This window comes from Bombus bifarius, unplaced genomic scaffold (assembly GCF_011952205.1).
Source record: "Bombus bifarius isolate JDL3187 unplaced genomic scaffold, Bbif_JDL3187 scf7180000009723_frag, whole genome shotgun sequence".
Lineage (NCBI taxonomy): Eukaryota > Metazoa > Arthropoda > Insecta > Hymenoptera > Apidae > Bombus > Bombus bifarius.
The window spans coordinates 1-17,852 of NW_022885295.1; the positions used below are offsets into that span (position 1 = coordinate 1).

Sequence of the window (17,852 nt, forward strand, 5' to 3'; positions counted from 1 at the left end):
GGGCAAAGCTAGTTAATCTGGAAAGAATCCAAGCGTCAATTTCAAGCATTTACAGAGAATCAAGCGGGCTGGTTAAAGTCGTGAGTTGAGCAATCCCGCGTTAGGTTCAATCAGGTTAGTCCCACGCGAAATTGATCCAACCATGCGAAAACGAGTGTATTCTGATTTCTGTCGCAGATACTTCTGGCTAGTGCAGTACCTATACGGTGGTTGTTGAAATAGCCGCTTCTCATCTATTTTCCGCAGCGCGGACATCATCCTTTGATCCCTTACGACTAACGAAGTTTTCGAAGATGTACGGCAGCTTGAGATTCTACTTGAAAATGATCATGATTGCGGTCTGTGTGCCGTCTGCTCTTCTTTTTGTCCTTCCGTTAAAGACTGGTAAGTTGATACTGATTAATTATGCGATCGAAACCCTATATAATGGCTACAAAAATGCCGCTAATATAATATTCCTTCTTTCTTGTATCTGCCTGCCTCTCAGGTCGTTTTACTAATTACAATAAGTAATTTCGACATGATATATACATTACTACATAAGTTATATATAAAACATGTATATTATACCCTTGCCGACTGACTGATATGAATTTCTTTCGGTCTCGAATGCGTTAAAAGAGAGCGCAAAGAAGTCGAAATTACTTATTGTAATTAGTAAAACGACCTGAGAGGCAGACAGATACAAGAAAGAAGGAATATTATATTAGCGGCATTTTTGTAGCCATTATATATGGTTTCGATCGCATAATTAATCAGTATCAACTTACCAGTCTTTAACGGAAGGACAAAAAGAAGAGCAGACGGCACACAGACTGCAATCATGATCATTTTCAAGTAGAATCTCAAACTGCCGTACATCTTCGAAAACTTCGTTAGTCGTAAGGGATCAAAGGATGATGTCCGCGCTGCGGAAAATAGATGAGAAGCGGCTATTTCAACAACCACCGTGTAGGTACTGCACTAGCCAGAAGTATCTGCGACAGAAATCAGAATACACTCGTTTTCGCATGGTTGGATCAATTTCGCGTGGGACTAACCTGATTGAACCTAACGCGGGATAATTGCTCAACTCACGACTTTAACCAGCCCGCTTGATTCTCTGTAAATGCTTGAAATTGACGCTTGGATTCTTTCCAGATTAACTAGCTTTGCCCCTCCCTCCCTTTATCTATTTTCTTAGATCGACTTAGACTGCCACAACATATTATCTTTCTTCTTTTCTTTTCTTTTCTTTTGAACTTTCAAAGCCCTAAATCGCTGGCTATTTTGTATACTATATATTTTGTACACTCAATTACTCTGTAAGTCATAAGTACATATGTTTTACAACGTTATTTGTCATATTTCAGTTAAACCCCAGAAAAGCCAGAAATATATTTTCAGCATGTTTTAACGCGCCCCTGGCAAAGATCTCAAAAACGAGTTGCGGCACAATTTAAAGCGACAAGTAGCATCGCGTGTCTCGTTGTGGTAACACACGGTTCGCCAGCTTTTTAAAAGCGCTCTCCGACTGCTTTTTCCTCTCTTCCCTGTCTCTTCCTTTTTCCTTAACAAGCGAAATCATTTTCGCGAGGACGAGAGTACGGAAATGACGTACTGGCAATTTTGTTTTGTGATAATACAAGCAGCTCGGTTTCAGTGAATTAAACTTGGCCCCAAGCTTCTACTTATCTACCTTCCTTTCCTTTATTTTCCCTTCTATATCGGTTTTGCGGTTTTCCACATTTCCATCACAATAAACCCTGTTTTTTCTAGATTTTACATGTTAGCCAATGATTCACGGCAAAAGCGTCGACTGTAAAAATATTTGTAGTTGCAATAGCAACAAGTATGTTTTCTCAAATAGAAAATATTGGGAGCGTACACGCTCGCAAAACAATTCATGAATAGCTCGTCCTCTGCTTGTTATTTGTTTCGATACTGTTAGCAAACAAATTCATGAAACATACTGGTATAGCGTAAAATGAACATAAAAGTTTTGCGTACACTTGAGAGCTGAACTTTGGTTGTTATACGTATATTATACATATACGCACACAGTTATGTATATGTATATATATAGAAAATTCCATAGAACTTTGAGCTTAATAACATATTAAAATCATTAACATTAAGGAGGTGAACTTTACTTACCAATTACCAAAGTTTCTTCCGCCAAATAATACATAAAAATTGAAAAAGATAATGTAACTAGTATTAACTTTTTTTTGTGTTATAATTTGAATCACTCGATTTATCCGACTGAGGATGGTCGATCGCAATCTCAATTTATACGTATTCTCATCGCATGAAATAGATCACATGAGGGATTTTCAAAAGTCGATGGAATATTAATCGCGATTAATTATTTGTAGGTGTATTCTGTGCGGCTAAAGCAGTCACCTAATGAATTATTGAGTACCAGGAATGTTAGCGGTAAACAGGATTGCGGCTATGAATGATTCTCTAATGTCTATATTAGAGATGAATTTGATAATTTATCCTCATAATATGCAATCCGCTTTTAAGTGGAAATCATAATTAACAATTTCTGTTTGATTAAATATGAAGAGCAGATAAATCGATACGCTTAAATCAATATTAGAATTTCTTAACATTTTTATCAAATATTTTAGCACTGTAAAAGCGTCGTAGTAGAGAAATATTAGGTTGTTCCAAAAGTTTCTTTCGTTTTATAAGAAAGTAATAGATGTACAACATTTTTCGTTTTATATTATTTTATTGAATTACGTGTGATCCACCTTTTTCCAATTTAATGTAAAATAATATAGAATAACATAAAACAAAATATGTTGTGCATCTGTCATTTCTTTATAAAACGAAAGAAACTTGGGACAACCTAATAGGAATTTACTTTTATTATCCATTATAAAAATGGATTGTTAATCCTCTAGGAGATACGAACAATATAATTACAATTAATAAGGAATAAGCTAGCATAACTTAAACCAGCTTTTGCAGAAAGCTATTAGCTAAAGATGTTTATTAAACAATGACAACATGAATTTTCTTAAGTACCCCATTTGGTACTTAATCTACTTCGTAAGTACCGTGTGTCCTAGCCTTCAAAGGATGCAATTTTAACCAGAATGTTTCACATTACTTACCCGTATTATTTCCTTGTAATATAATTTATATTTACATTATCTACGTTACGTTACATTCTACGCGTCAATGTAATGTGATTTTTATTTCTAATCGAAGTTATTCAAAATTTGTAGTATCTCAATAAAAAATTAACAGCCTGCAAAAACTTCACAGAAGCATTAGTATCTTCGAAACTATTGAATTCAAATGGCTAATATTCCTTAACAATATGCACTCGACGACGTTTATCGAGAGAAGTATGTGGCGTAATAGTTAAACTTTCAATTCATATACATATATCGTTTATGAAAAAGTAGTCATTCTGCTTTTGTGATCTGTGACACACTATAAATTCTCATAAGCTAACTAACGCCTAATCTTCTGTAACGTATTAATATAATATAGGTATGTATATCTCGACTTTGAGCAACCAATTGGTGCTAAATAAGCTTTAGTACATACTTCTTACACATAACAAAAGACCAGTTAACATCTCTGCTCTTAAAAGAAAAACGAAAGAAGCTCTGAAAAGCTGCAGAGTTCAGGTCGAATAACACCAGCTCAGATAAATGACCCTCTAACTTACCTTTGTCCTCATCGACGTCGGTGATTTTAAAGCTAGTTATAAAGTGCACTTCTCAGCCAGCGTCCACGGCAGTCAATATTATTTAACGGGTCTTAACGCGATGTAAAAAGGGAAAAAGGAGGAAAGAAAGAACAGGGAAGCAAAGAGAAGAAACGAATTTTTCATTTTCTCGAAACTGGATCAAGTTTCAGGCTGCTCGCCAAAGAGTCTGTAGCTAACGAGACAAGATTAGACAAACCACGCTTTAAAATTCCCACAGAACTATAATAATCCTCGAAATCAATACGATTCGTCGATCCATCGCTTGATTAAAAAATGAGATAGGATGAAGCTCACTAGTCGGCCTTTGAACTTTCAATAGCGCTTACGGCTCGTATACTCTAGTTTGAATGCTACAATGTAAGCCAAGTCAGCTGTAACTAGCGTTCGCGTGATTGTCGCTATCTATTATTCACGCGTTACACGTTCACCAGACAAACGCGTCTACCGGTTGACATTGTTTTCTGTCCTGAGTTTCAAAGCAATTATGTTGCTTCGTGTAATCAAATCTCGCCAAACTAACGATAAGTTCTTGTTTGATCTTACACAGTTATTAAAACTATACAAGTTAAACCAATCTAGCCTAAACAAGTAATGTCGTTATATATTCTTTTTTAAATCTATATATTGTTTAATAAATCGTGGTTAGGATATAGTAGCTGACAAAAATATTCGGACAAATATATTTGTAGAAACATTTTAAGAGTGTATTATGCATAGTGGCACTATTTAATACTGTACTGTGACTATCATGGTCGTGTTGGTATTATTCGAAACTAATCTGAAAATCTGTATGGAATTTGTAAGATATTTAGTACGAGTACTGTGCATTACTGATATGTACACAACCGAGACGAGATAACGAAGGTACTGCTCTCCATCGTTCATCGCTACGCGTTGCTAATAGCAACGTATAATGCATATATATCTCGCAAAAACCATAAAAGTACCCAATGGAACCACGTTTAATATTTGATAATAATGTCCCATTACAGTTTCGTCATTTTCAATTAATTAAACACGACCCTCTCTTTAAAAATTAGAAGATAAAATACGTAATACAAATCTACTCGAAATCTTTTAAACCTTACGGACGACTACTTATGGTCTTTAAAAGCAGCAGGGATTAGCAGAATATTAACTGCGGATTTTTCTTGGACCGCAGCATGCAATATGAAATATGGTTATTAAAATGTACACTGAAAATTTCATATCCATAATATACTCGTGCTTGTAGGACCTTGAAAATGAATTCTTAACCCAAATAGTCGACCGCGATATTCTAGAAATTTTGTGAAGCTGACGTCAATACCAATATGTACCGTCGTTGTGCTATTATTTCGTGATAAGCCGTATTGATTGCACTTCCATTTCACGGAATTAATTTTTCCACACAAAAAGTGATAACGATAATCGAAAAAAGAAAAATATACTACCACTTTTCGTATCAGCATACACAAGCGCACTCGATTTTACACGAGTATACAATTTGCAAATTCGACGGAACGATCGGATTTAATTATTTTTTCGATATTTCAGGCATCAAGTTTTATTTACACATCGAACGTTGAAATACGGCGAAATACAAAATGTACAAACCACTCTGGACATTAATTAACTTTAAACGTTATTGATTAATTAAAGAAACCAACCATTGTGTTGATTTTTACATTTTGAAAAATTGTTATCCACTTTTGCTTTGTTTAAAAATTGAAAAAAAATACTTTTATTGTAAGTCACGAGTATTTCTTTTATTTATTTAAACTTTAGATCAAATATTACAATTTATAAATATATCATTTATTTAGATATACTTGTAATATCTGTTTTATAAGTTTGTACAACCATTTATCTATTTATCTATTTTATTTGCACATAATCTTTATAGACTGATTTTGTAAAGAATAAAAAATTGTGATTCTATTTAAAAACGATCGTGTCAGACTCAAGTGATAAGCGATATATATTTCAGCGATATATATATATTCAGATTTCACCATCACATAAACGGTGCTATTGGAAACGTTTCACAATAGACGTCTTATAAGCGCCTGCGATGTCCGTCATATGTAAAGCTATACCACTGAATCACGGCCGCCATTTAGTGATTAAGGTCGATCACTTAGAGTTGTTAATCCGACATAATGGCGAGCAATACATCGAAGACATTATTGGAAACACAGTTACAGTTTAATTTCATTGAGCTTATTTGCAAATAAATGTGTACAATATATTTTAGAGGTTTTAAATATTATTGCTGACTAAACGTCTCGTCTGCGCATCATCTTTCTTTAACTTTTTTTTGCATTTTCTTATCGACGCATGAAGACGAAATGCGTAAATTTTATTATTTATTTAAACATTACTATATTGTGCTCAAAGTAGCGGAATATCGTTCTATTATCAATATATGAAGAACTAAAAGAATTAAAAAAGAATTAAAAAAATATGTAGTTCAATCAATACTTCGTGTATTTTTCTATCTCCACAAGACAATATCCGGACCAGTTACGCTTACAGTATCAACAAAGATTTGTCCAGCCATACGGAATAAGTCGTACTCAGTAGTTTAAAAGTATTAACCGCACGAACTCCAGAAACACTTTTGAAGTAACTTTCGAACCAATAAATCCCCGAACTAAGAACTGTCATATTTCGTCTCTATTTATCGAATATTGCGAGAAAATGCAAAAAAAAGAAGTTAAATAGAAAAAGTACTTGGAAACTTAAAAGAAAAAATCTCGAAAAATCTCTTAATACTTTTTACTGTCGTCTTGAGACGCACCATATGTTAAGCTTCTTCGTAGTTACAACTTTTACCGCAGATGTAACGAACTGACAAATGCTTTGAATGGCGCGCGCGCGTCAACGCCTACACTTAAATTTTAAATAAATGTTTTTAAATAAATGTTTAAAATAATACATTAAATGTATTAACTTTCTTGCGCAATTTCATTTAATTTCTTACGATATGGAGGGTTTAATTACGTTTAAGATATCTATTTGAATCTTTTAAATTCGAAGTTTTTTAAAAAATTACCTTAAACTTTATAAAATTAAATCGTTTTTCCACTTTGTTGTATCATAAAATAGTTACTTAAATTCAAACCTTACCGTCGTCTTGAAATATTCTATATTTTCCTCGTCTTAAAAAATCTCCCTACAGAAAGAATAAAGAAGAATAAATTCCCATACGTTAAATTTCGCGTGATTGATGGAATACATAACGATAACGAGAACTAACTAGCGACAATAAGCAACCATTAGCAAGACAACTGGCGACTATAACTGTCGTCTCTATGATGTATGGCGACTAAGGAGAACAGCCAGCAACTACGGATTACATGTAACAACCAACTGCCCCACTTCTAAAAGGCAACTAACTTGCAAACCCTTTGATGGTTTCTGTAGCGTGATATACCCCTTGAACGTGGTTAAAGAATGTGGTCGCCGCTGGACGGCGGTTTGACAGCAGAGCGATCTCGCCAATTCAAAGCTTGACATTACAAACTACCGAGAATCATTAGGCTCGTTATCGAGCATCTAGCTTTCAGAAGGTGCTTTATCATATGATATGACTTCACGATATTTTTATAGCAAGAAGAATGGCCAACCTCTAACAAAACAAATTTTTACTAAGTGCTGCATGTGAGCTGCAGGCCGGCCTACTAGGGAAATTTGACGAATGAATAAACTAAAATATATACGAATATATTCGTTATATCATAAAATGCCCGCATTATGTTCTCTAACACCATAGAGGAAACTAAATTTATATATTAAAAAATTGGAATACCTGTTATAAGAGAGTTAATTAAATTCTAACCTATCGATGACTCCATAAAAACCTTTATTTCCTAAAAATGTATATCTTCCAAATTCTCCTTAGAAAGTCTCATAGAGAAAATATGAAACCTGAAAAGTACATCACGCTGATGCCTCGATCAACCCTCGTGCTTCGCAGTCCATGTGTCCGAGCGATGAATTCGCTGTCGACGGACAAACAGCGACTGAGCCTAACTGAAACGAACTCTGTCGCAGTATGAGCACAGGCTACGTTCGCGGGTCGATCGAACACGTTCTGCGCCTTTCCTCGGCACCAGCGTCAAAACCACCCTCGACGAGCGCAACGCACTGGTGCACCTGCAATATTAACCACTGGTCTTTCCTTTTTCGCGCGATATTATATCAACACCTATGATACCATTTCAAAGACTGCAATCAAAACATTAAATACCGCATTAAAGCCATACAATAATTCGCAATATTCATTCGTAAACGTTATTGTATATGTGCTTAATTAATCGTTATTATGTTTCGAATGATTTACTACCTCATATTCCATAAGCAGATATATGGTTCATTTTCATCTCAAGTACGATATAATTTGTAACAAATATTTATAATTCACAATGTAAAATATTTATAATTCATTGGAAATATTATTCTATCACGGTATAGTGGTCAAATTTCACATAAATCACAAACATATGGTAGTCAAAAGCTATACTCACGACATGACAAATCATGATGATGTCATGAAAAATGGCGTCCGTCCATATATATTCAAACGCAACGAACAAGTTCGAACTTTTCGAGAATAAACGATTTGTTCGATAACATCTGTCGCGAGCTTCTCTTCCTTTAACGATAACAATTGACAACTAAAGCTCGAGAGGCTCGTAAGGATGAACAGCGACGAGTATCTAGAAGCTATGTACTCACCTGGGCAAGGAGACTCCAACACCAAGGACGTTGGAAGTTTCGAGAAGCGAAGATGGAAACTGAAGTAGCACGTCAGGTCAACTCTGGCAACGTCAACGCCGTTAGCCGCGCTGGAAACACTCGTTCCCGGCCGATCACGAAAGTTAAGCAGCAGCGGTCACGGAGCGGTCTAGGATGGGTGACCGCTCCGTGAGGCGTTGACGAAAGAAGGAAGGAGGCGCACCGAAGCCATTTTTCCGGGACCATCCAAGGAGCACGAGGCAGGCAGAAGCCCCCGGGACACAGGACTACCCTGGGAAAACACCGATGGATCTGATATTTCTTATAGTCGGGTGGCGGCTGGCCGGTGCCCGCGACACTAGCCAGTTCGCCGATCCGGTGCGGAAATTTCGGAGAAGTTGGTGGCCCCCACGGAGTCCTGTGAGCATCCCGACGGATCTGATATTCTCTCATAGACGGATGGCAGCTGGCGGTGTCCGCGGCACCTGCCAGTGCGCCGATCCGGTGCGGAGAATTTTCGGAGAAGTTAGTGGGCCCCACGCCTGCCAGGACCACGTCGAACCAGGAAGAGGCGTCAGGGGACGGGGTCCCAGGATGACGCAGCAGGAGCGAGGCGCTGGGGGGCGTGGTTCCCCCCCAGCGGTCCAAGAAGAGCAGGACGCCTCCCTTCGACAAAGAAGGAGAGATAGACGCCCGGGGGCAACCGGAGTAATTCGGGAGAGATCCCGGGTGCATCTCGACTCAGGCGTCAGGACAGGCCACCGTGGAGGTTTTAGCCGGTAAGAATCCGGCACTACCCAGCGCCCTCTCCCCGGAGGGGCGCGGGGTGCCTATGAAGGTTTCCTCCACGAAAAAAAAAAAAAAAAAAAAAAGGTCAACTCTGGCAAAAACTGCTAAAGAAAGAAAAATCCAACTAATTTGTTTCCAACAATAAAATGAAATTAATTTGTTTCACAAATTATTAACTGGATATTATTCAAAAATTATTCAAAATTCGCTTGATTGATTCACGGCCCGGACACTTGGGTCATACCATTTTGGTAATGGACGAAAATGGCAGAAGGAAGAACGACCGTTTTTTTCATATTTCTCTTTCCCCGGGAAACGAAAGAATGCCCGAGCACCTTGTTTCATTTCTTCTCGACATCAATTTCAATCTTTTTAAACGAAATATAATCTGAACGATGAAAAGTTCATTCAAATAATGCTCCGCGCCAGACACTCACGAAAATTAAGAAGAAACACGGAAAATTCGCGAATAAAACGGATTTCTTTGTCCCAGTGAGATAATAAATCTCGTACACGTATTGGTTTTTAAAATCAATATATCCACCAATGTGCACTCGTTTAACAAGGGTGATGGAACGTGCCAAAAATCTCTCAAGACGGTCTTGGCAACGGAAGAGTCGAAAATGTCACAATTATGAATGAAAAATTCGAATAGTTGCTGATTTTACAGTCGAAACCGATAAAGAACTCCAGATATTCCCCCAATTAATTTACAATAAATTCGCGAAAATGATCGATTGCTGACGTCATTGTATTCTAGAAAGATTGTAAAACGATAAGAATTTATTGAAAAAACTTATATTCGATGATAACACTTCTAATAAGAGTACTAAGAGGAGCGATTCTGTACTCACCTTCCTGCCTCGAAGTACCGAACGCAATTAACCGTCCGCCCAGGATGGAACCGTTCGGAACTTTTGTAAGTCACTGCACGGCCGCTGCTTATGGTGGAAATGTAATAGATATAAGTACAGAGCGCGTGAGCGAACTAAAAACGCGATAGAGAAGTAGAGAGAGGATGTTCCGTCCTTGTCTAATGACGCGCACTTGTACAGGAAATATGTAACAGCGGTATACGAGCAGCGTCAGTGTCCACTAGTGTGCATGCCTGATTAAACAAGGACAGGAAGTATCTATACATGGTGTTCTCTTTCTATTTCCATGTTGCATCCATCTTACTATACAGTACACACACTCAGCTATTCTGTCATTATATTTGTGCGTTGCTTATGTGTGAACCAAACATTTCCATGACAACAAATCGTTTGTCTCTTGTTTGATGCTCGGTTTTCAACGGAGTTGAAAGAATTTTTTAAGAGAAACGTAATGGACGGGTTGTTTTTAAAGTAATAAACGGAAATTCTCGTATCCATTGAGAAACGATAGGCGATTTGAAAGTGTCACTATGAACGGTGATTTATCGATGCAAGGTAGTATGAATAAGATATTTTATAATCTGCGAAAAAAGGTAAGGAATATTCTAGATTTTAGATTTTAGATTTTAGAATTTCCACGTCACAGACGAGTGTGTTTTGTTATTTGATTTGTAATATTGCTGCAGTTCTCTTAATAGCTGTTCGTTTCATGCGATACTCGCACATAGTATCTATGACTTTTGCTTCTAACAATTTTTATAATTAGGCTGTATCAAATATTTTTAACGTTCGTGTTTCATGAAAAATCATGTGTAACTCGTTGAATTCGCAAATGTAACAAAAAATTACATGAAAAACCTTATATTATTGTAATGAAAAAATAATTATATTAGGAGGAGAGTCGTATTTCGGAACGTCATCGGAACATATTATACCTTGTATGTGATTATTTGGAACACAATGGGTGAGTATATTATAATTAAAATATATTCCTAGTTCCAATTCTTTTGAATAGTGTCAGTGACCAATCGAAATAGAAATCAGTGGACATCATGGAAAGAGAAGGCGAAACCAAATTTGAAAATTCGACATCGATAATTCAGTAGTTAAGAATAACTCAATCGATTATGTAGATTAACTAGTTATAAACAAATATATGAAGTATAAATTCAAATTATTCTTATCCATCTAAAAATTGGAAATTAAAAAGCAGAAGACAAGAAATTATCTTCGAGGATTTATATAGTAAATACATTCTTTTGCCTGTCTTACCTAGAGATAAAACAGTTGTTTGATGGTTATCTTATAGTGTTCAGTCATTGCGAAAAATATTTTTAATTAGTTAAAAACTATAATTAATTAAAAACTACATTTTTTTATGTATATAGACGTTAGCGATGTATTATTCCGGGAAGCTCGTCTATCTCCCGAACATCGGGTTTGCGACAACATCGATTTGGAAATTATCGTTGCAGAGTATGAAAATTATTACAAGATGAAATTTCAAAAATATCCCATATTGTGTAAGAAAATAACTGGAAGGGAAATGACGAGGGAAGTGACAAATGCAAGCAAAACGTAAGAATTTAAATTATTTAACGATATTAAACGGTATTCAACGTATTCAACGTATTCAACGTATCGTATTCAACGTATCGTATTACAATATGATCCAGTGTTTGCAGAAGTATTGAGACAAAAGCCAAATCTGTTAGTAAACAAGCGAGAAGTGAGCCTGTGAAAGAGACGAATCTACAGCAGAAGATAACTGATGACAATACGAATCATATTAATCTCGCAATGACAGTGACGTCAATATTCCCCAATGAGAGTGATGGACGTTCATCAGAAGAGCTATTTAACGTCCCAATGGAACAATCCATGCAATCGAAGATATTGAAATGCATTGAAAAGCTTTATTCAGATAATCCGGAATTACGAAAGATTGCTGAGGACATCTCATGCGTAAGTTATTTTCGATTAATATACGTATCGTAAAGCTTTTAAACGATAAAATTCCCGTCGATAAACCGTCCAATGTATATCGACGATGACGTGATTTCAGTAACGCTTCAAATATCAAATTACGTAACACTTACTTAATATAGAGAAGACGCCATTTTATCTTTGTATCGTCACAGGAGATCATAGTAAACAAATTAAATGTACATTGGGATGACGTTATAGGCCTAGAGGAATGTAAAACCGCTGTTAAGGAGGCCGTTGTATATCCCCTTAAGTATCATATCTTTTTTGATGGCCCGTTTTCCCCCTGGAAAGGTATTTTGCTGTACGGCCCACCTGGTACAGGTAAGATACTCGTATTCTTTTCATTTCTGTATAGTTCATAAATATACAAAACAGGGAAAACGAAGTTAGCGAAGGCAGTCGCGACAGAATGCCATTGCACCTTTTTTAACATAACTGCCAGCTCATTGGTCAGCAAATGGAGAGGCGATTCCGAGAAGTATATACGTGTAAGTTGCTTTGTCTATGTAAGTTTCTTTGTTCCTTTGTCTATGAAGGAGAGATTCTAGGTATAAAAAGATTTGATTTTATTTTTCGTCATTTATATATAAATAGAATAGTTGTTTGGAAAACGAAATGATATCATATTCTTGATGAGGCAATGAATTTAAGGAATTTCGAATATAATATTTAATGAATAATACATTTGTTAAACTGAACAGGTTTTATTTGAACTTGCCTATAGTCATTCGCCTACAATTATTTTTATCGACGAGATTGACTGGATCGCCACAAATAAAGGAGACTGTATATTGTCTGAACCTGCAAAGAGATTCAGATCAGAACTTCTTTCTAGATTGGATGGATTAGTGTCTAATGAGAATTCTAATGTAGTTCTTCTGGCTACAACTAATTCCCCTTGGTACGTATATCACGTTATTTCAATGTTTTCTAAGTAGAAAATATCGTAATATTTCTCCAAATTCCAAATATGTTATTGTGTTGTTTGAAGTATTCCTTCATTATTATTAGTATAATAGAACGATAATATTTATTGTAAATATGTTATTAGGGGCATTGATGCAGCTTTACTCAGGCGTCTCGAAAAGCAAATATACGTATCATTACCCAATGAAGTTGCTCGACTTGGTATATTCAAATTATACCTTAGCAACCACTTATTAGAAAATACAGATATTGTAAACCACATAGTAAAATGTACGGAAAGATATTCTTGTGCAGATATAAAATTGCTTTGTAAGCAAGCGTGGCTACTAGAAATAAGCCCGATATGGAGGAGACTTGAAAAGAAAGAAACACCTGTTACCACTTTGAAATATGAATTAAAAAGTTATGAAATATTAGCAAAATTGTTAAAAAAAATGTCACCTACAGTTATGCAAATAGATAAATATGATACGTGGAACAAATAAATACGCAATCGTAAGGACAGATATTGAAAAATATAAATAAATGGATTATCGTTCGAGAAATCATTCGCATGTGTGTGCATGTGTGTATGCGCGCATGTGTGTGCGCGCATGTGTGTCATGTGTGTCATGTGTGTCATGTGTGTGCGTGTGTGTGCGCGCACGCGCTATAGGCTAAGTTTAAAATGTTCGGTTGTATTATATCCTTGTATTATATATGTCGGAGATGAAAGGAAAACCGGAGCCTTCCCTTTGCAATTTTGAGGAAGCCTTCTAATGCTTTAGCCTAGATTTTATCATAACTGTAATTAAGCAATTGTCATTTGTAATTGTTTGATATTTGTGAAAGCGAAAGTGGGTTCGAGGTGACAACTGGTCGCCGAACGTAGCCACGGTCACGGGATAAACGTTTTGCCTGACGAAGGTGTGGATCGGTTGTATTGTTCTCCCTAGAAATCACATAGAATTGTACTTTAGAGACGTCGATATAATGGGACACACGTTGTATTAGGAATCAATCTCCAGACAGAAACTGCCTAGTAACGGCGTTTGAATCTTTCTCGATGTTTCCAAAGAGTATACGACAAACTTTTGACAGAAATTGCCTAGCAACAACGATTGGAACCTTCTCGATGTTTCCAGCGAGCATATAACAAACAAATGCAGTCGTATAGCGAAAAAGATTTTCATCAGATATTCATTCGTGTGATCGCCTTGGAAAGTGATACATCGAGCAATTTACCGAGTGTCTCAGCAATTGTATTTTGTGTTTAAAATTATTCGACACATAGTAAAGAGTTATCCCGTTGACCGTGGATTCGTTTGAACCCCGGAACATTGTTAATAGCGTTAATTAAATTCATTATTCGTGAAACCTATCAATCGTTAATCTCATTATACGTTAAATTCATTATTCGTAAGACATATTATTCGTTCCTCTTATTGTTCGTTAAACTTATTAATCTTTAATCTAATTATTAGTTAAACTTATCGTTTGTTAATCTTATTATTTATTAAACTCATTATTCATAATATTTTGTAAAATCTTGTTTATTCGCGTAAATATATTCTCTGTTTCGGAAAACAATGGCTAATTCAAACGAAGGATCATTACGCGCCTTAAATCCTAATGATAACCCGACATATATATGTGAGTGTATTTTATCAAAAATATGTTTTTTATGTTTTCTTATCTTAGTAATTATTTTTAAAAAAGTCTTTAAGTCTTATATGAAAATAAAGCTGTTCTTTATTTCAAATAATTGAAGTAAATAAATACAATGAGTTTTATATTTTATTATATCTTATATTATTGTTATATTGTTATTGAAAAAATTGATATAATCAACAGTTCTTCCTGTTCTCTTGATTGTTTCTTGCTTGTTTCAAACCATGATAATAACCTACAAAAGAAATAACATAATCCATTGAAAATTTAATATACAATAAAATACTTATATGAAATAATTACCTGTGTAATATACCATGTAACCACTAATATACCATGACATCAACATACTTGAAAGTGCGTCTGTATCATTATCTGGTAATCTAGTACATTTTATTAAAATTTCGTATTTTTTTTCCAAATAAAATGTTAAACTTATTCCAAATTACTTATTAATATTAGAAGTATTCAGCATTCCATTAGAATTTTTAAATTGTACTTACTTGGCCATTAATTGTGGTGGTAAAGGAGGTGCAGGTGGCATTATATCAGTCATCGAATTGAAAGATGGTCCCGGTATGAAGTGATGTTTATACGCATTTGCTTCTTCAGAGTCACAATCCATTTTTTCTACATTATATTTTTTCGAATTTACATTTGTAGAAAAATTAGTCTCACAAGTCTCATCGTTCTCTTCATTGAATTTCTCTTCCAAAGCTTTCTTTCGTTGTGCTATTTGACTTTGCAAACCTTCTGATTCTAAAAGAGAACTCAACTCGACTTTCTCTGTATTACCATAGCCTAAACACAGAGTAAAAGAAATTTTTGTCATTTAATAGAATTACTGAGTGCCATTCAGTTACTGTCCTTACAGGCAATGTATTAGAATTTCCCGTGCATAAATGTATATGTATAAATATTTTCCTTGATATATGTAGTAATAATCACTCGTCTAATGAGGAGAATTATATTCCAAGCAGCTAATAATGAACAATAAGTAACATGCATGTTTATGGTTCATGACCCTATATCCCACGGGTCTCCCCATAGACATTGACAGGTACTCCTGCCCAGTTAAGGACCTGCTGAATGACACTGTGATAGACTATGCGAAAGCCTTTACTTCATATATATATGTATTTTTAGTACATTTCTTAATTGACATAACCATCATGCTAAAGGTATTACCTACAAATTTTACAACACACGTGCCATTGTTTTCGTAAATTTTTGATATTATAGCTTCATAAATTTCTCCATCCACTGAGTATATTGCACGATAAGGTGCTCCTATGATCCATTTCTATAGAGAAAAGATGTGTATACAAATAAATATAAGTAAATAGCAAAATAAAATAATTTGCTTCTTAATCAATATATTTAATAATATTCTGTATCAAATTTGTAATATTCTATCAAAATCACAACCTTGTGTAATTTACTTGCGTGTTTAGGCTGCTTAAGATTTTGTAGGTTTTCTTTCGGTTGAGAATTTCCAACATCCATTCCCATTCGCTTGATAACTTCTTCTTTTGCTAAATTTATTGCTTTATCATATGCTTCTATTAATGCACTATCATCCCAAACATTATCATTGGCTGTGTCTGTATCCTTTTGAGATAGCAAATTATACGTTATTAATATTGATACAAGTATTTTATTATCAAACTATTGCAAATTATCATATATGTCATTTTTCAAAAATTGACTAAAAGGTAGTGGATACTGTTAATTACTATTATGCTAAGATCTTGTACTAAAATAATGCTAAAACCATTACGTTTCCATTACCATACATACGTTTCCATTTCCTCGTATAAAAAGAACATTCATATCATCTGCCATTTTAAAATAACATCATTTAAATATTGAATTTGCTTCTGAAATATTAATTTGTCTCATTTCTTTAACTCTAACACATTGTAAACAATGATGACATTATACCAACTATAATACTAAAAATCTATTCCCCATTCATTCGAAAGATTATTTTTTGAAGCAAGGTTAACATTGAATGTTCCCAAACTTCAATAACTGTATTTTACTTTCTTTACAATATCTAACAATATATTAGAATACTATAAAAAAATATTGTATGCACAAGAAACTGTTTATAGCGAAATAGCAAAAGAATTAATCACATATTATAACTAAAACGAGATTGTTAAGTAGATTATATTATACTGCATATGCGTTAGTGTTCCAGCTGGTAAATATAGTTTTTATATCTGAAGATAAATAAGATTTAATTCTATAAAATTGCATAATGAATTATACATCTATTTATTACTATTCGTATTTCCCCTTAGTTGTATGTTATCAATAGCATCAATCACGAACATATAAATAAATATAGAAGAAACCGTTCGGAAATGGAAAGGGAAAAATGAACATGGAAGACAAGAAAGTTTTCTTCAGGTTTAGCGTATGCGTGATACGCTTTGAATGTCTCAGATAAAGATAAAGATACTCTGCTCATTTCTATTTGTTCCGCAGAACGAGAAATTTGTTGTCTTTCATATTGGTTTTTACGATTCAATTTTTGGGCAGTTTTCCCTAGCGGGTGTCGGTCCCTGTTTGATATAACCAGACCGTAATTTATACAGATATGTATTATAGATATATATTTGTAAAACTGAAATCAGATGAAATAAATGTTGCCTGAGGTTTTAAACGTTTAATAAAAACAATATTTCATTTGGAAAAAATGTAAGATATGTAAAATTACACATTGATCATTTTGCTGGTCTTGTATCATAAAACGTGTGGCCCGAAGAGCATGTCACGACCGGCATACTTCAAATCCGACAGACTGACGATAGAGATAAAGATGTGGCGGCACTCGGCGACAATGTATATCGCTGAACCATCATGAATGAACCATCAACATCCCAACGGTCCTTCCACCGAAGGTTCTAGAAGAAAGAGCACGTGGCAACGATCGCGGACGCCTAGTAAGTAGTCAGTCTTAGAAAGTCACGCCTAGAGTTCGGAAGTAGATTGTAAAGTGTATTGATGTTAGAAAAAAATAAAGTTTTCTTTTTTTATTTTTTTACCTCAAATTCCTTTTTTATTTTGTTATTTTACGTGACATTTTGGCGATCCTGCCAGGATAGTGAAAAGTGTTTGTTCGGAAACCAAAAGACATTCATCATCTACGGAAGATCGAATTATTTGGGACT

At 35.0% G+C, this 17,852-nt stretch overlaps 2 protein-coding genes and 2 long non-coding RNA genes across 7 annotated transcripts; 2 read left to right on the top strand and 2 right to left on the bottom strand.

The window, feature by feature from the left end:
• The first annotated feature begins 713 nt into the window (after positions 1-713).
• LOC117215560 lies at positions 714-2,581 on the top strand. The gene is made up of 2 exons (XR_004489144.1): positions 714-951; positions 2,358-2,581. It is a non-coding gene; the product is annotated as an uncharacterized LOC117215560 (long non-coding RNA).
• A 4,556-nt stretch (positions 2,582-7,137) lies between these two features.
• On the bottom strand, positions 7,138-8,521 carry LOC117215559. Its single transcript, XR_004489143.1, has 2 exons — positions 7,665-8,521; positions 7,138-7,511 (listed from the first exon to the last, which is right to left on the bottom strand). It is a non-coding gene; the product is annotated as an uncharacterized LOC117215559 (long non-coding RNA).
• A 920-nt stretch (positions 8,522-9,441) lies between these two features.
• Positions 9,442-13,505, top strand: LOC117215562 (katanin p60 ATPase-containing subunit A-like 2). Its single transcript, XM_033461908.1, has 7 exons — positions 9,442-11,068; positions 11,493-11,682; positions 11,781-12,069; positions 12,213-12,414; positions 12,469-12,599; positions 12,795-12,994; positions 13,145-13,505. The coding sequence occupies exons 1-7, from the start codon at positions 11,065-11,067 to the stop codon at positions 13,503-13,505; spliced, it is 1,377 nt and encodes a 458-aa protein (XP_033317799.1). The 5' UTR covers positions 9,442-11,064.
• Positions 13,506-14,770: 1,265 nt separating this feature from the next.
• Positions 14,771-16,894, bottom strand: LOC117215561 (survival motor neuron protein-like). Of its 4 annotated transcripts, none has more exons than XM_033461906.1 (6): positions 16,462-16,893; positions 16,099-16,281; positions 15,859-15,973; positions 15,174-15,429; positions 14,974-15,053; positions 14,832-14,905 (listed from the first exon to the last, which is right to left on the bottom strand). In XM_033461906.1, exons 1-6 carry the CDS (start codon positions 16,513-16,515, stop codon positions 14,847-14,849), a joined length of 747 nt encoding a protein of 248 aa, XP_033317797.1. In that variant the 5' UTR covers positions 16,516-16,893; the 3' UTR covers positions 14,832-14,846. The 4 variants fall into 4 exon arrangements, with proteins under 4 accessions (XP_033317798.1, XP_033317797.1, XP_033317795.1 ...); XM_033461904.1 differs by having other exon boundaries at positions 15,174-15,471; XM_033461905.1 differs by having other exon boundaries at positions 14,847-14,905; positions 15,174-15,471; positions 16,471-16,892.
• Between the last annotated feature and the right edge of the window lie 958 nt (positions 16,895-17,852).